This window comes from Barbus barbus (assembly GCF_936440315.1).
Source record: "Barbus barbus genome assembly, chromosome: 5".
Lineage (NCBI taxonomy): Eukaryota > Metazoa > Chordata > Actinopteri > Cypriniformes > Cyprinidae > Barbus > Barbus barbus.
The window spans coordinates 1,865,507-1,884,003 of NC_136733.1; the positions used below are offsets into that span (position 1 = coordinate 1,865,507).

At 37.6% G+C, this 18,497-nt stretch overlaps 1 protein-coding gene across 1 annotated transcript in view; it reads right to left on the bottom strand.

Annotated features, from left to right (window-relative positions):
- Positions 1 to 1,388: 1,388 nt before the first annotated feature.
- Positions 1,389 to 18,497, bottom strand: part of tspoap1 (TSPO associated protein 1) — a gene marked incomplete at both ends in the record, with an annotated part of 111,680 nt that continues 94,571 nt past the window's right edge. Inside the window, 12 exons of the mRNA XM_079417078.1 lie at positions 1,389 to 1,631; positions 2,954 to 3,073; positions 4,135 to 4,206; positions 4,287 to 4,390; positions 5,655 to 5,708; positions 7,150 to 7,218; positions 10,299 to 10,467; positions 12,247 to 12,377; positions 13,995 to 14,091; positions 16,108 to 16,854; positions 17,287 to 17,442; positions 17,852 to 18,394. Coding sequence (XP_079273204.1) covers positions 1,389 to 1,631; positions 2,954 to 3,073; positions 4,135 to 4,206; positions 4,287 to 4,390; positions 5,655 to 5,708; positions 7,150 to 7,218; positions 10,299 to 10,467; positions 12,247 to 12,377; positions 13,995 to 14,091; positions 16,108 to 16,854; positions 17,287 to 17,442; positions 17,852 to 18,394 — 2,505 coding nt within the window. The remainder of the gene's footprint in view (positions 1,632 to 2,953; positions 3,074 to 4,134; positions 4,207 to 4,286; positions 4,391 to 5,654; positions 5,709 to 7,149; positions 7,219 to 10,298; positions 10,468 to 12,246; positions 12,378 to 13,994; positions 14,092 to 16,107; positions 16,855 to 17,286; positions 17,443 to 17,851; positions 18,395 to 18,497) is intronic.

Below are 18,497 nucleotides of genomic sequence, written 5' to 3' on the forward strand. Positions count from 1 at the left end.
TACAAGCATAATGTTCAATTGGGGAAAAAAGCGAATGTCATTGATTGCCTAAATGAGCACATGGGTATGGAAGCCCGTTTCCGCAACTGAATAAAAAAAAAAATATATATATATATATATATATATATATATATATATATATATATATATATATTTTTTTTTTTTTTTTTAAATATCTTTGTATCTCACAATTCTGAGAAATACAGTCAGAATCGTGTGATGGAAAGTCGCAATTGTGAGTTTCGCAAATTGCTAGATATAAACTTTAAGAAGATAGTTATTTTCCCCCTCAGAATTGGACTTTATTACTCCCAACTGGAAGTTTATATCTTACAATTCTGAGAAAAGAAGTCAGAATTGGGAGGAAAAAAACAGGCCTGCGAGATCAAAACACACAATTATAGTAAATTCAGAATTGTGAGAAAAAAGTCAAATTTGTGAGTTTGTCACAATTCTGACTTTATTTCTCACAATTTCTAATTTACATATTGCAAATCTGTCTTAATAAGTTTATATCTGAGGAAAAAGAGTCAGAACTGTGAGATGTAAACTCGCATTTGTGAGAAAAAAAAAAGTCAAAATCGTGAGATAAAAAAAAAAAAAAAAAAAAAAAAAAAAAAAAAAAAAAAATCGCAATGACCTTTTTTTTATTCAGCGGCACAAATGGGCTTCCACGCAGTAGTGTGTAGAATATAATAAAACACTATGTGATATACATATAAAAAGCTTTCGGCCAGTCGGTGATCATTCAGATTTTCTCCAGTAAAAACGAATGAATTAATATGTAACGATTTGAGTTCATCTCAGTCTGTACTGGTTTAACTAACCGGTATGTATTATTCTAGCTTTAAATGGATAACACCAGCAACATAAAACAGGTGAAGAGACACAGTTCTGCAGTCTTGGACCCTATTTGTAGTGCAAAATATTTTTATAGCGACAAAAATTATTTTGCCACACTCCTTCGATTTATTTTCCAGAATTCCTGGAATAAATATCACGTCAACATATCTCTTCTAAGTGTTCCCTGCCTTTAAGTGGATTATGTTTGTGAACACTAGCAGATGGTTATTCAAGTCTAGATGCTGTTATATTGAAGTTAAGCGTTTATTTAGAATCTTTTTAACTCTTCAAATGAGTATTTTTATAGCTTTTCAACAGGCATGAGCTCTAGTCACAGCTTTAATGGGTTCAAACCCATTTCCCTATTTGCACAAATATTGCGATTATTTGCTTTTTTGAAAAAAAAGAAACAGTCCGACAGACGAAATCTGCAGCATTATGGCAAAAATCAGAGAATGAGAAAGATTCTCCTATCGGACGGACACACACTCAAACTGACACGACACACGAGAAAAAGTGCAATCTGCAGATCTTCAGGCTCACAGCTACTCCTTCTTGCTGGAGCCCAGCTTTCTGAAGAGCTTCCTGCCCTTGGAGAAGAAACTTTTCTTCTTCTTCTCAGGCAGGGAGGCTTCGGGGAACGGAGGGGTCGCGGGTGGAGACGAGCTCAGGGTTGGTTTCTGATCTGAGTCCGACTCGGTGTTCGGTTCTGGCCGAGTTGGTGGATTTGGGTCTAGCTGAGAGGAGCTCACAGGATCAAGACGCTCAGACGTTTCTGTCTGGCTCACCTGGGAGAAAAACAGAGGAAAGATGAAGGTAGGCAGGTAGTTGAGATTTGAATGCCATGTCAGTAATTATTTACAAGATAAAATAACAAAATAAAATAAATTAAAAAATAATATATGATTAAAAGAACACAAGCTGTTTAAATGTACATATGATAAAAATTCTAAGACTGTTTCTGGCAAGTTCTTATTTAAAAAATTCCAGTCCTTAGAAGAGCTAAGAGAGAGAGTTAACTTTCATCAATTATATAAGTAATAAAATAAAATAAAAAGACTAAAATTATGTAAGATGAAGGAGCTTTAATACTGCATATATGAAATACTGTATGTATGAAATGGTATTGTTGTGGGAATCCAACGTAGCAGAAGAAAAAATACAGCAGCAGTTACAACTCTGAACATCTGACTTCATGATCTTAAATGCTTCAGCTTAAATTACAAAAGCTTATAAGGCATGGCTCTCACCATGAGTTTAAAGGGATAGTTCACCTAAAAATAAAAATCCTGTTAAAGTACTAAAACAAAAGCTACATCTAATAAATGAAACCTAAAAAATAATAAAAAATTGTAATAATAATATAAAAAATAAAAATGACAAAAGCATGTAAAATTATTAGAACTAAAACTAGAAATTAAAATGAAACCTGAAGATATATGAAAATAAAAGGTCATTCAAAATATTCATAAAAACTATAATAGTATATAAATAATACTGATCCCTAACCCTTACAAAAACAAAAAAACAAAGCAAAACTATCACTTTAAATGTAGAATTATTATGTGAAGTGTGGAATAATTTGCTGGGTTTTCTCAATGCAAACACTCTGGATTCAAAATGACTGAATCTCTAAAACTTTACAGTACTTCTTTAGAGAGTTTTTCTTTGTTATTCTGAGCTTTACTTAAACTGAACACTAAAACCTCACAGGAGAAAGTCAGTCATACACGTTTAGAGAAAAGGAAGGTGATGATGGAATGTTTTGGGTACACTAACATTTCAAAGCATGTGCATTGATTCTAAAATTCATCTTCAGACTCTCAGTGTAATGTTCAGAGTCATTACATCTAGAGACGCTAGAGAGGGTTTGCTGCAGGTCGGGTCAGATCTATGAAACACTTACGGTCACTGTTTAAAGTGAACACCTCTCCTGTGCTTCTGAAAACCATGCAAAAATAAAAAAAAACACACATAAGACGACATGCACAACAAAAGACAGCTGGAGAAACTAATGCTGTTAATCAGTGATGGACAGAAAAGAATGGAAAATACATGCAATGATCAACATTAATGCATGCAATACACACACACACACACACGTACGTACCTGTGAATCCCTGCGGCTCTCCGTCACTGTGTGCTCCGTCCGCGCTGCATCTTCTTCTGTCTCTGGAAAAGCTTGTAGGAAGTTGGACGGCACAAGGCCTTTGTGTCCATTGAGATCCCCCTGAAAACCACACAGACCCATCATGCACTGCTGCTTTGCTCAGTCATTCAGTGTTCATGGCCGTACACAGGGTTTAGACTAAGCGGTTCTGGGATATATTTTCATTCCCCTGATCTACATATGCGCATTTGCACCTCCATTTAATAACAATAGCTTAGATAACAATCTTAATCTTGAATAACAATAGATTTAAAACTAGTCTTTCTTCAGTCTTTTTCATAAGTAAACAAGAAAAATGTAATTAAAAATATAATCTGGGTTTGGAATGACAAAATTTGAATAGGTAAGTAATACATTTTTCATTTTTAGGTGAACTATCACTTTAAATTTTGAGCACAGAGCAGCCATAGACATCACTATCGAAAGGTTTCTTGTCAAATTAAAGGAATAACGAAGGAGACGAATAAAGAAGAAACATTGAAGAACTAGAATTTACAGTAAACTAAAGCAACTAGTGCTGAGAGGGAGCTAACTTTCTACAATGCACATAATAGCTGAATAAAATACAATAACTATTTAGTTATTATCTAATTGAATTGTTAATTTAAATAAATCTGAAATAAAATGTAAATATTAGATGAAACACCTACAACTAAGACAACTAAAATATTAAATGAAACCTAAATAGTAATAAAAATGGTAATAATAATACTTGGGTAATGTAAAAAGTAATGCATTACAATATTACGTTATTGCATTTAAATTTTTTTATGGAAAGTAATGCATGCTACTTTCATGCTACTTTTTGTAACCTAGGCTGGGCTTACTTATTTGTTTTTTAATAAAGAAAAAAAAAAAGTTTGCCAATATATTACTTTTGAGTTACTTCTGAAAATGTAATCTGATTACATTATTTGCATTACTTGTAATGCATTACCCCCAAAGATCAGCTCAGATCTTTGCAGCACCGAAATACAGTTATTATTAAGCAGTTACTTCCCAAAATTTATTATTCACCTTGGAAATAACTTCAATGGTAGTGCAGCCACAAATGTATCACACACAAAACTCCTATTTATTATGAATATACTAACAGACAGACAAGCACGAAAGAAACTCACATAGTAGAAGCCGTCATCGTCCATGTCACCGAACACATAGATGATGTCGCCCGCACTGAAGGTCAGTTCAGCCTGGACAAACAGTACATTAAACTCATGCTTTAGACTGTTTACTAGTATAAGGAGCTTTTTTGTCATAGTAATAATGTCACCTCTATGTCTGCATTAGGAGAGCTCTCTCTGGGGTCGTAGTCAAAGATGGCCACCATCCTGCGAGGTCTGGAGCTTCCCATCGGGCCGGCGGAGCGACTGAGGTCTGCAAGTCAAACACAACATCTTAACGAGCGTCTTTAAAAATGCAGTGAACAAAAATCGGAAATGAAACAGCGCTCAGGGTGAAAATGACACAAAGTGAGAGAAATGCCAGAAAATACATATTTATTTGATATCTAACATTTTATATATTAGTGAAGTCTCTATTATGTGTTTATCGGGTGATGGTTTGGTGTCTCTGCAGACATTACAGAGCTTGACTGTGAAGAAAACGCTCTCAACGACCTCAAAACATGAAATGACAATTATATCTAAATCTACTGTGATGGTTGACAGTAAAAACGGCTTAATCTAACACACTACTACTTCAGATGTATTCTAGCATTTTATGTATTATTTACAACTATGTTAATATTTGCAGATTTTATGAACTTCAGTATTTCAATTCATTGATTTAATTGAAATATTTATTTGCTGTGAAATTATATGGTTAGGGGGAAAAAAAACAATCTGCAAAAACTGCCCATTCTTAAAAAAAAAAGATAATTTTTGATAATGTCATAAACTTGTATATATACACATATCAGTCAAAAGCTTGGACAACTTACTGTGTAAAATAAATATGTAATATTGCGGAATATTATTAAAATTTAAAATAACTTTTCTATCTGAATATATTGTAAAATGTAATTTATTGTTGTGATCAAAGCTGAATATTCAGCATCATTACTCCAGACTTCTCTGTCATAAGATTCTAATTGCTTTTGAAAATTCAGTTTTGCATCACAGTGATTAATTACACAATAAAATATATTCAAATAGAAAACAGCTTTTTAAAATGAAAATAATATTTCACATTATTACTGTTTTTACTGCAAGTCAGATACATATGCTATGCATGTTATGCATTGTTGTATAATGATTTGATTATCTATCTCTATCGAGAATACATGTGACTCATTCTCCATTTGAAAAAAAATGAAATACTAATTATTGTAAACCTACTGCATGATAAACAACTGAACAGTAGAAAAAGACACTTAATAACACTCTTCAAGAGAAACACTGAAAGTATATGACAGAAATCACATGCGAAGTGAAGCAAATCACGGAAGACACAAGCTCAGCGGTCCAATGAGAGACTGAAAGATCATTAGTGGTTAGTTCAGAGAGGAGGGCGTGTGGACGGTGATCTCCATGGTAACAGCATGCAGCGTCGCATCAGTGCATCAGCATGCAGTTAAACTGTCAGTTACATGCAGCTGGAAACATGAGAGAGAAACACAGAACGGGACAGGAGCTCAAACCTTGACTGGAGGAGTCCATAGCGGACGTGTCGTCCCACACCGCAGCCGTCTCCACTGGAAAAGGACAGAAGTGGGCGGGGAGGGAAGGGTTAGACACAATCTGATTGGCTGTCTGACCTTGATTGACACTCGGGCTCATGGGGAAAAAGACAAATCAAACTAAACAAAACCAAACAAAAAGAGCCACATCGCTTTGAGGATATGAGTGAAGCGGTTATGAGCCACAATCACACACACACACACACACTTCAGGCAGTCAGATTCAGAGAGGTGGTGAGTTGACCAAAGGGGGTTGTGAGCCCAAACATTAGAAAACACTGGTTTAAAGAAATAATTCCAGGTTCAATATAAATTTAAGTTTGACAGCATTTGTGACACTGTCACTTAATACAAAACTATGTTTATATATCATTATTTATTTATATATTATTATTAAATTTTTCAGCTTCTTTTCTCTAAAAAGAAAAACAGCATTTATGGCATAAAGTCAATTAAAGTAAATTATTGTTATTTTATATTAGATATAATTATGATTATTATTTTGCATTTGCATTTATTAGTCAATTACCACTTATATTATTATTTTAATATACATTTTTTCCCCTATCATATATAATTATTTTAATATACTATAATTATTATGGTTTGAAAAATATAATTTGTGAAAGTCAATTACTACTTACCACTTATTTATTTTAGAATTTTTCATCTTATTTATCTAAAAAAAAAAGAATTTGTGCAATAATGTCAATTACCACAAAAATACTATATATCATCATTAAAAAAATAAAAAAATAAATAAAAACAGCACTTGTGGCATAATGTAAATTAATACTATATATTCTATTTCTATTATCATTTGTTTGATTTTTATCAGGTTCTTTTTGCCTATAAAAAAATAAAACAGAAGTTAGAGTTAATGCATTTACAATGTAATGCAATAAACATACATGTTCACCAGAGACTAAGTGTGACTGATTTACTTACTGACTTCGGTTGCATTTCCCAAAAGCATCGGAAGCCAGTGGTTTCTACAATCTACCTAAGCTTACGTTGCTTTTGGAAAATGCAGCCGTGATCTGTAAACACGAAGCTTGCACATGCATTGCATTTAACATTTTTCACAGAAAGTGTTCTGCTTTTTAGTGGCCATTCTTGTAATTAATACTGATTCTCTCCATCCAAACAGCCTTTCCTAGATCAGCAGAAAAGATGTTATGAGTTTTATGCATCGTTCTCATTACAATAGCATGCACTGAATCATGCACAATAAGACCAGGAACATTTGTTTGGTAAAAAACTTCAAGTTAATTTTGATTTCATGCTGACTGTGGTTCAAAACTAAAATAACAAAACTAAGGATATCTAATGTTCGTGTCCCCCTTTGGTCAGAGTTCCTGATGCAGAAGCAGAAAGCTGATGGGAGTGAATTCAGCAAACCAATCGCAGGTGAAATCTCGGAGAACAGGACGAGACAGCGAGCGCTGACACACACCTTTCTTGGAGCGTCTAGGTTTCGGCGGTGCAGCGGGACGGCGTGGAAGCTGTGCATGTAAGCGGGTGTCTTTATGAAATTTAAACAGGATACGAGGGAAAAAAAACACAAGTAGCAGACAAGAATGAATGAGAAGCCAAAAGAAAAGCAAAACCACAAAACAAGGACCAAGCTGAAAACAAGAATAAGCATTAGCATCAGCAATGAGGCATCACAGTGAGAAAGAAAGAGCTGAACCACCACTGCAGCAAAGCATTCTGGGAAACAAGGTCCACTGTCGCTCTTTGAACTGCTTACAGTGATCGCAAAAACACACATAACAACAACAGCACTTTGGCACTTTTGAAAAAACAGCAAAGCTTTGTGATCTGAAATTAAACTGCAGACTGTGGAACATAAACCAATGAAAAGCTTGTTTCTGTAAGTAATTGTGACTTTTTATCTCACAATTTAGACTTTTCTCTCGTAATGCTGAGAAAAAAGCAGACTCATGAGATCTAAACTCGCAACAGCAAGGAAAAAGTCTGAATTTTGAGAGAAAAATTGTGAAATATAAACAGAATCGTGAGATAAATTTGCAATTTGCTAGAGAAATCTCAGAATTGAGAGAGAAAAATTAAAAATTGTGAGATATAAACTTGCAATAGCAAAGAAAAAGTCCGAATTTTGAGATAAAAAAAAAACGTATAAACAGTGATATATGTCAGATATACATTGGTGGCCAAAATTGTTAGAACACCTGACAGGTCTGAAAATATTACCCTTTTTGGCCTCCAAAACATGATTGAATTTCATAATGTTCATGAAACATGCAGATGGTTGCTCTGAGCACTACAAATATCAGATGAAGTGAGTCGTACTGTTTTTATCCACTTTTAACTTTAATATTTGGTATGTTCACCTTTTGCAGCAATTACAGCAGCACATCTCTCTGGCATAGCGTCAATGTAGTTCCTGAGAACTCTACACTAATGTTATCTCATGCCTTCTGCAACTCAAGCCAAAGGGGTTTCCATTGAATGCACAATAGATCTGTATAGTTTGTTTTCCAACTCGCCCCAAATTTGCTCGATGGTGTTGAGGTCCGGACTTTGAGGGGCCAATCCATCATTTTCAATGTTCCAGCAGATTCCTTCCGTCGCAGGACGTTCCAGCAATAGTTCATTTTATGGGTATTGCAATGGTCAATTCAAGAGAAACAACTGAAACTTCTTAAATATGTCAAGTGTTCTAACAATTTTGGCCACCACTGTAAACAGAATTGCGAGATATAAAATCATAATTTGCAAGAAAAACGTCAGAATTCTGAGATAAATTAGAATTGTGAGATATAAACAGAATTGAGATATAAACGTTTAATTGCAAGAAAAAAGTTAGAATTTTGAGATAAAAACTTAAAATTGTGAGATATAAACAGAACTGTAAGATATAAATTCGCAATTTGTGAGAAAATCGCAGAATTTTGAGATAAAGTCAAAATCTAAACTCAGAATTGTGATAAACAGAATTGTGAGACAAACTCACAACAGAAAGAATAAAAGTCAGAATTTTGAGATAGAAACAGAAATTGAGAGACAAAAAAATTGAGAGATATAAGCAGAACTGCAGAATTGTGAATTATAAATTTGTGTGATATAATTATGAGATATAATTGTGAAATATAAACAGAGTTAAGAGAAACGTTGCAATTTTTTAATTCTGTGGCGGAAACAGGTTTCCACATAAACCAGATTAAATCAAGAACAGATTCACAAAATGCAGTGTGGAATTAAGGTGTACTGACTTTGCAGAAATGTGCTATTCTCACCTGTCACCCATGATCATTTTTAAGAGTATAATGAAAAGTGATTAATATTTGGTTGATTATGCGATATCGATTTTTCAGGTAAAATAAAACTTAAGCAGGCTCATGCTTTTTTTACTTTATTTTGTGCTACTCATTTCTTCACATGCAACACTGCAGGCAAGACACTGCCGGTGAATAGGGTAAAAATGTTTAACTAATAAATATCACTAAACTAACTTCCATAATTAATAAGAGTACATTAAGACAATTGTTTTGTGTTACAAGTTTTTTTGAATGTTATGTTTAAATATGCAAATTGCACATTATCTAATTAAATATGCAGAATTGTGTATTCATTTTCAGAACAGAGATCTGAATTCAAAATTCTTGCTTCATTTTGTTGACATTGTTGAGATTTAGGATATCTCATTTTATCACTCCATAAATCATACAATACTGTCAAAAGCCAGAAAAACATACACTGTCACCATGTTTTTAGGAATAAAATGTTATGTTATATAAATCAGGTGAATAATATATAAACAAATCCCCTTTAAATACCTTAGATAAGAATAAAACTGTAAAGTTTGGTGTGTGTATGTGCTGCTGAAGTGGAGAAAAAAACTACAGCCTATAAAGATGTGTGTTGTAACTGAAATCTACATACCTAAACAGAGAAAGTGTAATAAACACTTAAATGTGTATTTTGGATATTTTCTGTCCACAAGTCTGAAAGAAGTCATGTTATGGAACCAAAATCTCAAAAAGCAATGGTTTTACCTTTAGTGTCTTGCCTTAAATGAGAGAAAGACTACAACATGTATCTTAACGGATTACAAAAAAAAGAAGCATCACATCACCAGCAACACCATCACTTTAAGAACCTGAATTTAAGGGAAACCCAAGTTCCTCAAAGTTGTTAGCTTGAAGTCTATTTTAAAGCTCGTGTCTACAAGCATGATTCCAGCTAAGCTAAATTGTCAGCTGTGGCTGGATTTTTGTGGCTTTTTCTTTGAACGATTACAGGGAGTTAAGAGATTTATTTTTATTTTAGAAACATGTTCAAAATATGACCTTAAATCAGTCAGTCAGACCACAGCTCTTCTCCAAAACCTAGTCAGTTGTCTATCAAGACAGCATTTTAAGATCCTGATGTGAAGCCAAGCAGTGACATTATGCTAATGCTTTTTAATGATTACAGCTGATCTCAATAGAGTTTAATGCTAGCATATGCTCAGGAATCAAATAAGAACTAAAAGGACATTGCACACACAAATATTTTGTGAAACATGATATATGTTGGTGTGAAAACTGACATTGAGGTGTAGATGTGCAAGTCTGATGCATGCGCTGATAAACGCACCTATCTTTTCCATCGACGCCTCTGTGGAGAGGAAGCCCTGCATCAGGAGCTGGTCTCTGGTCTCCTCATCGTCAACCTGGATCTCTGAAACCATATTACACGGCACATAGCCACGACGACCACCCACATCGCCCCGGTAGAAACCATCTGCATCTTTGTCCCCATAAACCTGCAGAGAAGTAACACTGCAATCAAATTTCTACAGGAACTCCGTTAAATTCTGAAATCATTATGTACAGCAAAGTGATATTGTTTTGGTATTATTTGCTAATTATAATGAAAGCAATAATGTTTTGCAGGCAGCACTGAAGATGAACATTTTGTAGGCTAATGTGGGTGAGAATTGACAGTTAAGCATTTCTTTCTTTGTAGTTTTAACCCTATAAAACCTACTTTATCAAATGTCTTTGCTACAATGTACACTTTGCTACAATGTAAAGTAGTGAGTGTACTGCTTGTATAACGGTGTAAATTTTCTGTCCCCTCAAAATAACTCAACACACAGCCATTAATGTCTAAACCGCTGGCCACAAAAGTGAGTACACCCCTAAATGAAAATGTCCAAATTGAGCCCAAAGTGTCAATATTTTGTGTGGCCACCATTATTTTCCAGCACTGCCTTAACCCTCTTGGGCATGGAGTTCACCAGAGCTTCACAGGTTGCCACTGGAGTCCTCTTCCACTCCTCCATGACGACATCACGGAGCTGGTGGATGTTAGAGACCTTGCGCTCCTCCACCTTCCGTTTGAGGATGCCCCACAGATGCTCAATAGGGTTTAGGTCTGAAGACATGCTTGGCCAGTCCATCACCTTTACCCTCAGCTTTTTTAGCAAGGCAGTGGTCGTCTTGGAGGTGTGTTTGGGGTCGTTATCATGTTGGAATACTGCCCTGCGGCCCAGTCTCTGCTTCAGTATGTCACAATACATGTTGGCATTCAGTTCCCTCAATGAACTGTAGCTCCCCAGTGCCGGCAGCACTCATGCAGCCCCAGACCATGACACTCCCACCACCATGCTTGACTGTAGGCAAGACACACTTGTTTTTGTACTCCTCACCTGGTTGCTGAAACACACGCTTGACACCATCTGAACCAAATAAGTTTATCTTGGTCTCATCAGACCACAGGACATGGTTCCAGTAATCCATGTCCTTCGTCTGCTTGTCTTCAGCAAACTGTTAGCGGGGTTTCTTGTGCATCATCTTTAGAAGAGGCTTCCTTCTGGGACGACAGCCATGCAGACCAATTTGATGCAGTGTGCGGCGTATGATCTGAGCACTGACAGGCTGACCCCCCACCCCTTCAACCTCTGCAGCAATGCTGGCAGCACTCATACGTCTATTTCCCGTCGTTATTTTAGCAAATTTACACTGTTATACAAGCTGTACACTCACTACTTTACATTGTAGCAAAGTGTCATTTCTTCAGTGTTGTCACATGAAAAGATATAATAAAATATTTACAAAAATGTGACGGGTGAACTTCTGTGAGATACTGTATATGTTTGGATCATTTAAATCTTACTAAAACATATTATTAGAGATACAGAGTGATGACTGACATTTATATCATTTTTTGTAAGTATCTACTATACTGTTATAAAGAACTCTTTATTGCATTGATGCATTGATTTACAGCACATGCATAGGAATATCATACTTTTTGCCCGTACAAATATCAGCATCTGCACCGAATTGCATATTTCTGCTTAATTTGGGCTTCTGAATAAAACTTGAGCTGTTTTTCCTCAATGTTCTTATTAAATTAGACTATATGAGCCATAAAAGCTGAATGCATCAAACATAATACAAAAAATAAAACATATATGCAAACTTAATATAAACTGTTCCATGTCTATTATTGACTATTATTTCACATGTCACACTTTATAGGGTGAAAGACAAACGAATGTGTGAAAATCGCAACCTCAAATTCCACTGAGTCATACCTTGATAATCTGGCCTTCTTTAAAGGGAAGCTCTTCTTCAGTAGCATCAGGATTGGGTGACATGACTGCAGGATCATATGGGAAGAGGGCAACAAAAACTCTCACCTCATTTTCTCCAGATGCTCTGGGCTCTGCAACACCAAAGAGAAAACACAAACTTGTCAAGAAATTATTTCATAGGATATATCATGAGACTAACACCTCCAGTATTTATGCAAAAACACACTGGTGGTTGATCTGGACATGTCATGCCTGGATCACATTTTGACAAGCTGAAGTTGTGCAAAGTTTTGTTACATTTTATGTGACTTTCCATGATGCATGTGAAACGCTACAGTTAGTAGACTAATGTTTGTGGTCTCCCCCGCCTGAAAACTATAATGGTGCAGCCCAGGCGTGTCCTTAAGTGAGGTAATCATACTAAAACCTCCTGATCCTAAGCCGCCATGAGCCGCTACAGAAACGTGCGCTCATGAGTCATCAGTACAGAATGAGAACGACAGGAAGAGAGAAAGACACAGAAATGTCTAATTAGATAATAAAAAAAAAACTTTTGTGATTTTCAGTAATGTTGTTATGGAAGAGATTAAAACTAAATAATATAAACAACACTAAAAGATCCATTTTACATTCAATGAAACCAACCCAGTTCTGGTTCTCAATGTTGAGGGGTCAAGCTAATATTTCCCATAATGTGTTATCATAGAAAAAAAATCACAATTTAGCACCATGTCTCACAATTTAGCAACTGCGCTGAACAATCGATTACTGTATGATCTGATAAAAATGCATCACTGTAAGTCAGAAATGGATGAAAATGTATATTAAAATAGCCAATGCAACTGCACAGATAAAATTACATGTGTAAATAAATGGAAAGCAAACAAATGCCCCAAAACACCACCCATAATTTTCCTGTGCTATTTATTGGGCATGCATGCAAGATAAAACTCCTGTTCTGTTCTGTGCACTGCAGTCTGACAGCAACACTCAAGCATCTGTCAGGGTTATCAGGTCAAAGGTCAGCACTCTGAAGCCATCAGGATCAATTTCCTGTTTCTAGATGGGTTGGAAGAGGGTGGGTGTAGGACTACAACAGAGATGTATATTCAGTGGTGCTAATAGGTGTCTGTCATGTTTGTGTTAAGCTCCAGCAGTGAGATGTGCTCATCTCATTAGTGAGGATCAAGACCATCTGTAGCAACAATCAAGGGCAGAGCAAAGAAAAGAGGACATTTCACAACCTCTGTGGGTCATATTTGAGGGCAAATATGAAGAAAAAGGGGCTACCTTTGGGAAAACCACCTTGGCCTCAAAGAAAACAAAAAACGATTCAAAATATACTACCTTTTTATTATTGTAAATGTGCAATGGTACTAGGCTACAAAGTATATGTCTGATCACTCAGAAAAGTAACAGCAGTCCTCAACAAGCCAGTTCTGAATATATTACGTGCCAAACTTTAATACATTGCGTAACAGGTTTGATCAAATCACTAAACCTAAAAATAAGCAGAATAACCCTAATTAGTTTTAAGCATGACAGAAGTCTCAATTTAGACTAGGCTAGATACATGTGTTGGTTTGGTTGAAACTAAGTTCGGAGAAGAACAGTTAAGGGCAGTTTAAAGTTGGGTGGGTGGGCAGGACTCTGAAATGGATAAATGAGAGAGAGAAAAGGATGTGATCTAAATAAGAGCTGAACACAGTTCAAGTTGAGAGAGAGAGAAGGAAGTGAGAGAGTCTCACCTCTATGTAGTCTAATTTCAGAGCGTGGCGATTTTGGAGTAACATCGCACCACATTGCACCTGGATCTGCCAACGAAGCTTCTCTTCCACCTGCCTCCTGGTTTGAGAGAAACAAACAGTTAGATAATGACACGTGGGATACAGCCACGAACATCACAGTAACACTTCAGATCAGTGAACACGTATTCCCTATTAACTAAGAGTTTTCCCTCAATAGACTTCTAATTTGCTGCTTACTGATAGTATGCAAGTTGTTTGTAGTAGTTATGTTTAGGATTAAGGGATCTAGAATATTGTCACGCAAAATAAGGCATTAATATGTCCTTTATAAATAGTAATAAACAGCTAATATGTGAGTAAAACGCAGGCAAATAAGCAACTAGTTAATAGTGAATAGTGTTCCCTAATCTAACATGTTAATAACATCAGAGTGGAACAACTGTAACATCACAAAATTTGCATGTAATACCACTAATGGACACTAGGGGCCCCAGACTAGAACAATCGCTTAGGAGTCACTTGCTTCTAATAAAACATTTTGTAATTTTGTCAAATTACACAATCAGAACAGTCCATATTAAATGAATTGCCAAGCTAGCATTTGGAACATTTGCTGTACACAATGTTCCTGTCTGCAGCTTACTTTGCTTAACTTGCTACCTGTTAACCAAAATGCGTGAAACACTGTCAACTATATTCAAGAGCTTCTAACTATGTACAATGGACTGCAATTGCATTGGCAAAACATTAATATCTGTGTTTGTGCACCTTCCTAGGGTATACGAAGAAGCGACATATCAACACGATATGAAGTTCTGGCATCTTAGGCTGATTGCAAATAGATTTGAAATCACTGTTGCAAGCTCTTTTGTACTGAAATAGCAATTAGCCTGGAGCCCTAAAATACACACACAAGTCAAAAAAGCCATTGCTCAAGCGACTTTTGATTCCAGATCAACAGAAGCAGCACTTGGGGTTGTTCTTCATTGCAACAGTGGATTTATGGGAACAAAGAGGAGATCCCTGTGCAAGCACAACATACAGTTCCAAACAGCACTTCAGTGTTGTCCAGTCTCTACTTTAACTGCTAAAGCAGTCTCTGGACAACCTTGAAAATATGTAGGTCAAGAAGCATCCCATTTGTATCAAGGAAAGGAGATGCACTAGCGCAAGAAAACCTATTGAGCGATAATGCACAGCCACAGTTTTAGAACAGCAATGCTCTAACTGAACACTGGGAAGAATAAGACATATGACAAATGCATAGAGCAGTGCTGCCAGGTACACAACTACAAATACGAAGAAGCCTTGACTAGAGACTAAGAGAAAGGGTGTAAGGTACACAAGGCTTAACCTTTTGCATCCACAATAAAATTAGTGTTAAAGAGTCACTGAGCACTTGGTGGAATCCCATATGGCCCAGTAGCCACTGTATGTGGTAAATGAATGCATTTTAAATGTTAGCTCCATGTACAGTAGAGAACCACTTCTTATTTAAAACTGATATTTTGTTTTTGTCTTTCAGTTCTATTAACAGTTTTGGAACATTTGCATTCTTCCTGGACAACTTAACATAAAATATACATACAGGAATGCCATAATATTGTCTATTTCAAAAGGACTGTAAATGAAAATGTTAAGTAGAACTGGAACCTGAATTGCTCAATTCCTAAAGATTGTCATTGTTAACTCCAACAATAACCATTAAGCCGGTGGTTCTCAACTCTGGCCCTCGAGGTCCTCTTTCCTGTAGCTCTTAGCTCCAACCTCTATCAAACACACTTGAACCACCTAATAAAGGTCTTCAGGATTACGGGCAAGTGAGTTTGATCAGTGTTGGAGCTAAACTCTGCAATAAAGTGGATATTGAGGGCCAGAGTTGAGACTCCCAGTTCTAAACCTTCCAACTATTATACAACAAGTCAGACAAATTAAGCTACAGTGAACCGATACGTATAGCAACTGATTTGGGTGCAAACTTGGTTATTTTTGCTTTTAGGACGCAAAAGGTTTTAGCCATCTCCTAAAGGGATGGACAGGTTCTCAAAGAGAGCTTATCAAGGGATAGATGGCTGTGGTACAACAGGAGACAGATGGACAGAGGACAACCCACCCATGAGCGGCTGCTTTGGGGAAGCTCTGGCTGGGGTCTGCATGTCGGGGGCAAGTGGTGGTACTCATTGTTACCGCCTTCCACCCACCACTCTGAGCTCATTTGTTCTAACACCACTTCTCCAGGATGAAACAGCTGAGGCTCCTCGTCGTTATCGGTTCCATACTCTACGTCAATCTCTGTTGAGGCTCCAGTGGGCGACTTCACACGGTGTATAGTCTTGCTAAGTAAATACGGTCCCTGCCCTGTTCCAGAAGTCATCTGGCTACGGAGCAAGGCCTCTCTCCTGAGTCGGTCGCCATGGCCTTTGTGTGGTGTACGACGTGCAGCCACACTTACAGAACTAGGCCCAGCGTACAGGCTACTGTCAGAGTCCAACTCCACCTCCTCCTCCTCCTCCTCATCCAGATAGTTGATGGTGTCCACCGTGTCAGCGTAGTGCACTCTGGGTCTAGTCCTGACTGGTACAGTCCCTTTGTACCTCACTACAGGTGAATCAGATTCCATTTTTTGTCCATGATTGTGATGGTGGGGGGAATGTCGACGACCCTCATGTCCACTCTGGCGGCCCTTGCCAGAAGCAGCCCGGCCAGAGGAAGGCCTAGTGTGGGGTTCAGATTCGCTGTTGTCTTCTTCATCCGTGACTTCTGGGATGCTAAAGAGCTGCTTGTCATGGTAGGCTTGAGGGGGGAGCTTTATAATCCTCTCCAAAATTTCTTCATCGCTGTCAGGTTCCCACATTTCATACTAGGGTTGTTTTAGGGGAGCATTGGGATTTACCAGAGTAGGAAATGAGCAAGGTGAAAGATCGAGAACATACAGAGGAGGCAAAGGTTTGATTGGTGTCAAAAGTGGAAAATAGAACAAAACAAGGAAAAGAAACAAGAAAATTAAAATGCAACAGAGGAAATATAAGAACACAAGAACGTAAATGGCAAGTATGGCTAACACTGAGTCCCAACAAGTTTCCACTTGTTAGGACAATTACAGCCAATCAGAACCTGCTAGATGTTTAATATCTCATTATCTTGAGCAGGATATTAAACCTGTGACATTTCACTGTGAGCATGATTACCTGGTGCAATACCAACAAAAAGTCTTAACACATTGCAATAGGACTCAACTTTTTCTCCAAAGGTTCACTGAGGAACACTACAACATTCATGTGCCTGTACATACCCTGCCCGTAGGAGCTGTACTGTAACCTCTGGAGACGTCAGTAATAGGCTCAGAGTACAGATCTTCTTCCTCTTCTTCCAGTATATCAGACAGATCAGACCGACTGCTCTCCCCGTGGTAGTCTGGGGGAGGGTCCATAAGACCACCAGCATAGACCTGATAGCATACCACAAAAACAACAACTTCAACACAGTTTTCTGAGACTATAGGACAGGGGTGTCCAATCCTTCTCCTGAAGAATTAAGTTGCAACTTGCCCCAATACACCTGTCTGGAAGTTTCTAGCAATTCCAAACACCTTGATTAGCTGGTTCAAGTGTATTTAACTGAGGTTGGAGCTAAACTTTGTAAAACAGTGCACTCCAGGAGCAGGACTGGGCACCCCTGCACTAGGACAACACAATGTTTCAAATAATTAAGGTGTTTCTCTGCTGGATTAAATTAATATATAAAGGAAGGAAGATTAGCTCTGAGAGCAATGGTAAGATAATAAAATGAGTGCAGTCCAAAATGATAAGAACTGCACAGGGACACACATGGTCTCCAGATCTGGTTTGGAAACTGGCCTTTATTCGAGGTTGAGGCACAGGCCGCAGGAACTCCTCTATGGATACGAGCCTGGTGTTTTCCCTGTCCTCCTCGGGCTCTGACTCAAAAGGTGACGGATTGGAAGGCCTCAGTGGGTGCGTATCTGGGATATCGAGAGGGTCCTTTCCTGGGATATTGACTTTGGGGCAGGTGGAACTGGGTGGTGGTGGTGTGAGAAGTTTGGCACGTGGGTCCTCCAAGAAGTCGGAGAGGGAGGCAACAGGACGCAGGCCTCCTGGGCTGTCTGTCTCTCTGCTTGGGTTTTGCACAGCAGGAGCCACACTGGACTGCGCTGGCACTGATGCAGGTACAACAATAGGTGCAGGTATGGGCGCAGACATGGGTACAGGCATGGTGGTTGGTGCCGGTACAACTACAGGACCTGGCACTGTAATGGACACTGGTGTGGGCATGGGTCTTGGTGTGGTCAAGGGAGTAGGTACGGCCATGGATGTTGGTGTAGCAACAGGCACAGGCACGACCACGGGTGCAGGTGTAACCATGGGCGTAGATACACTCACCTGTTGATGGAGATGCTTTATTAGCTTACAAAAATGACTACTCAATCAGATTAATCACAATACTTATTCCCCAACCAATTTCCAATATTAAACAGAACCCATA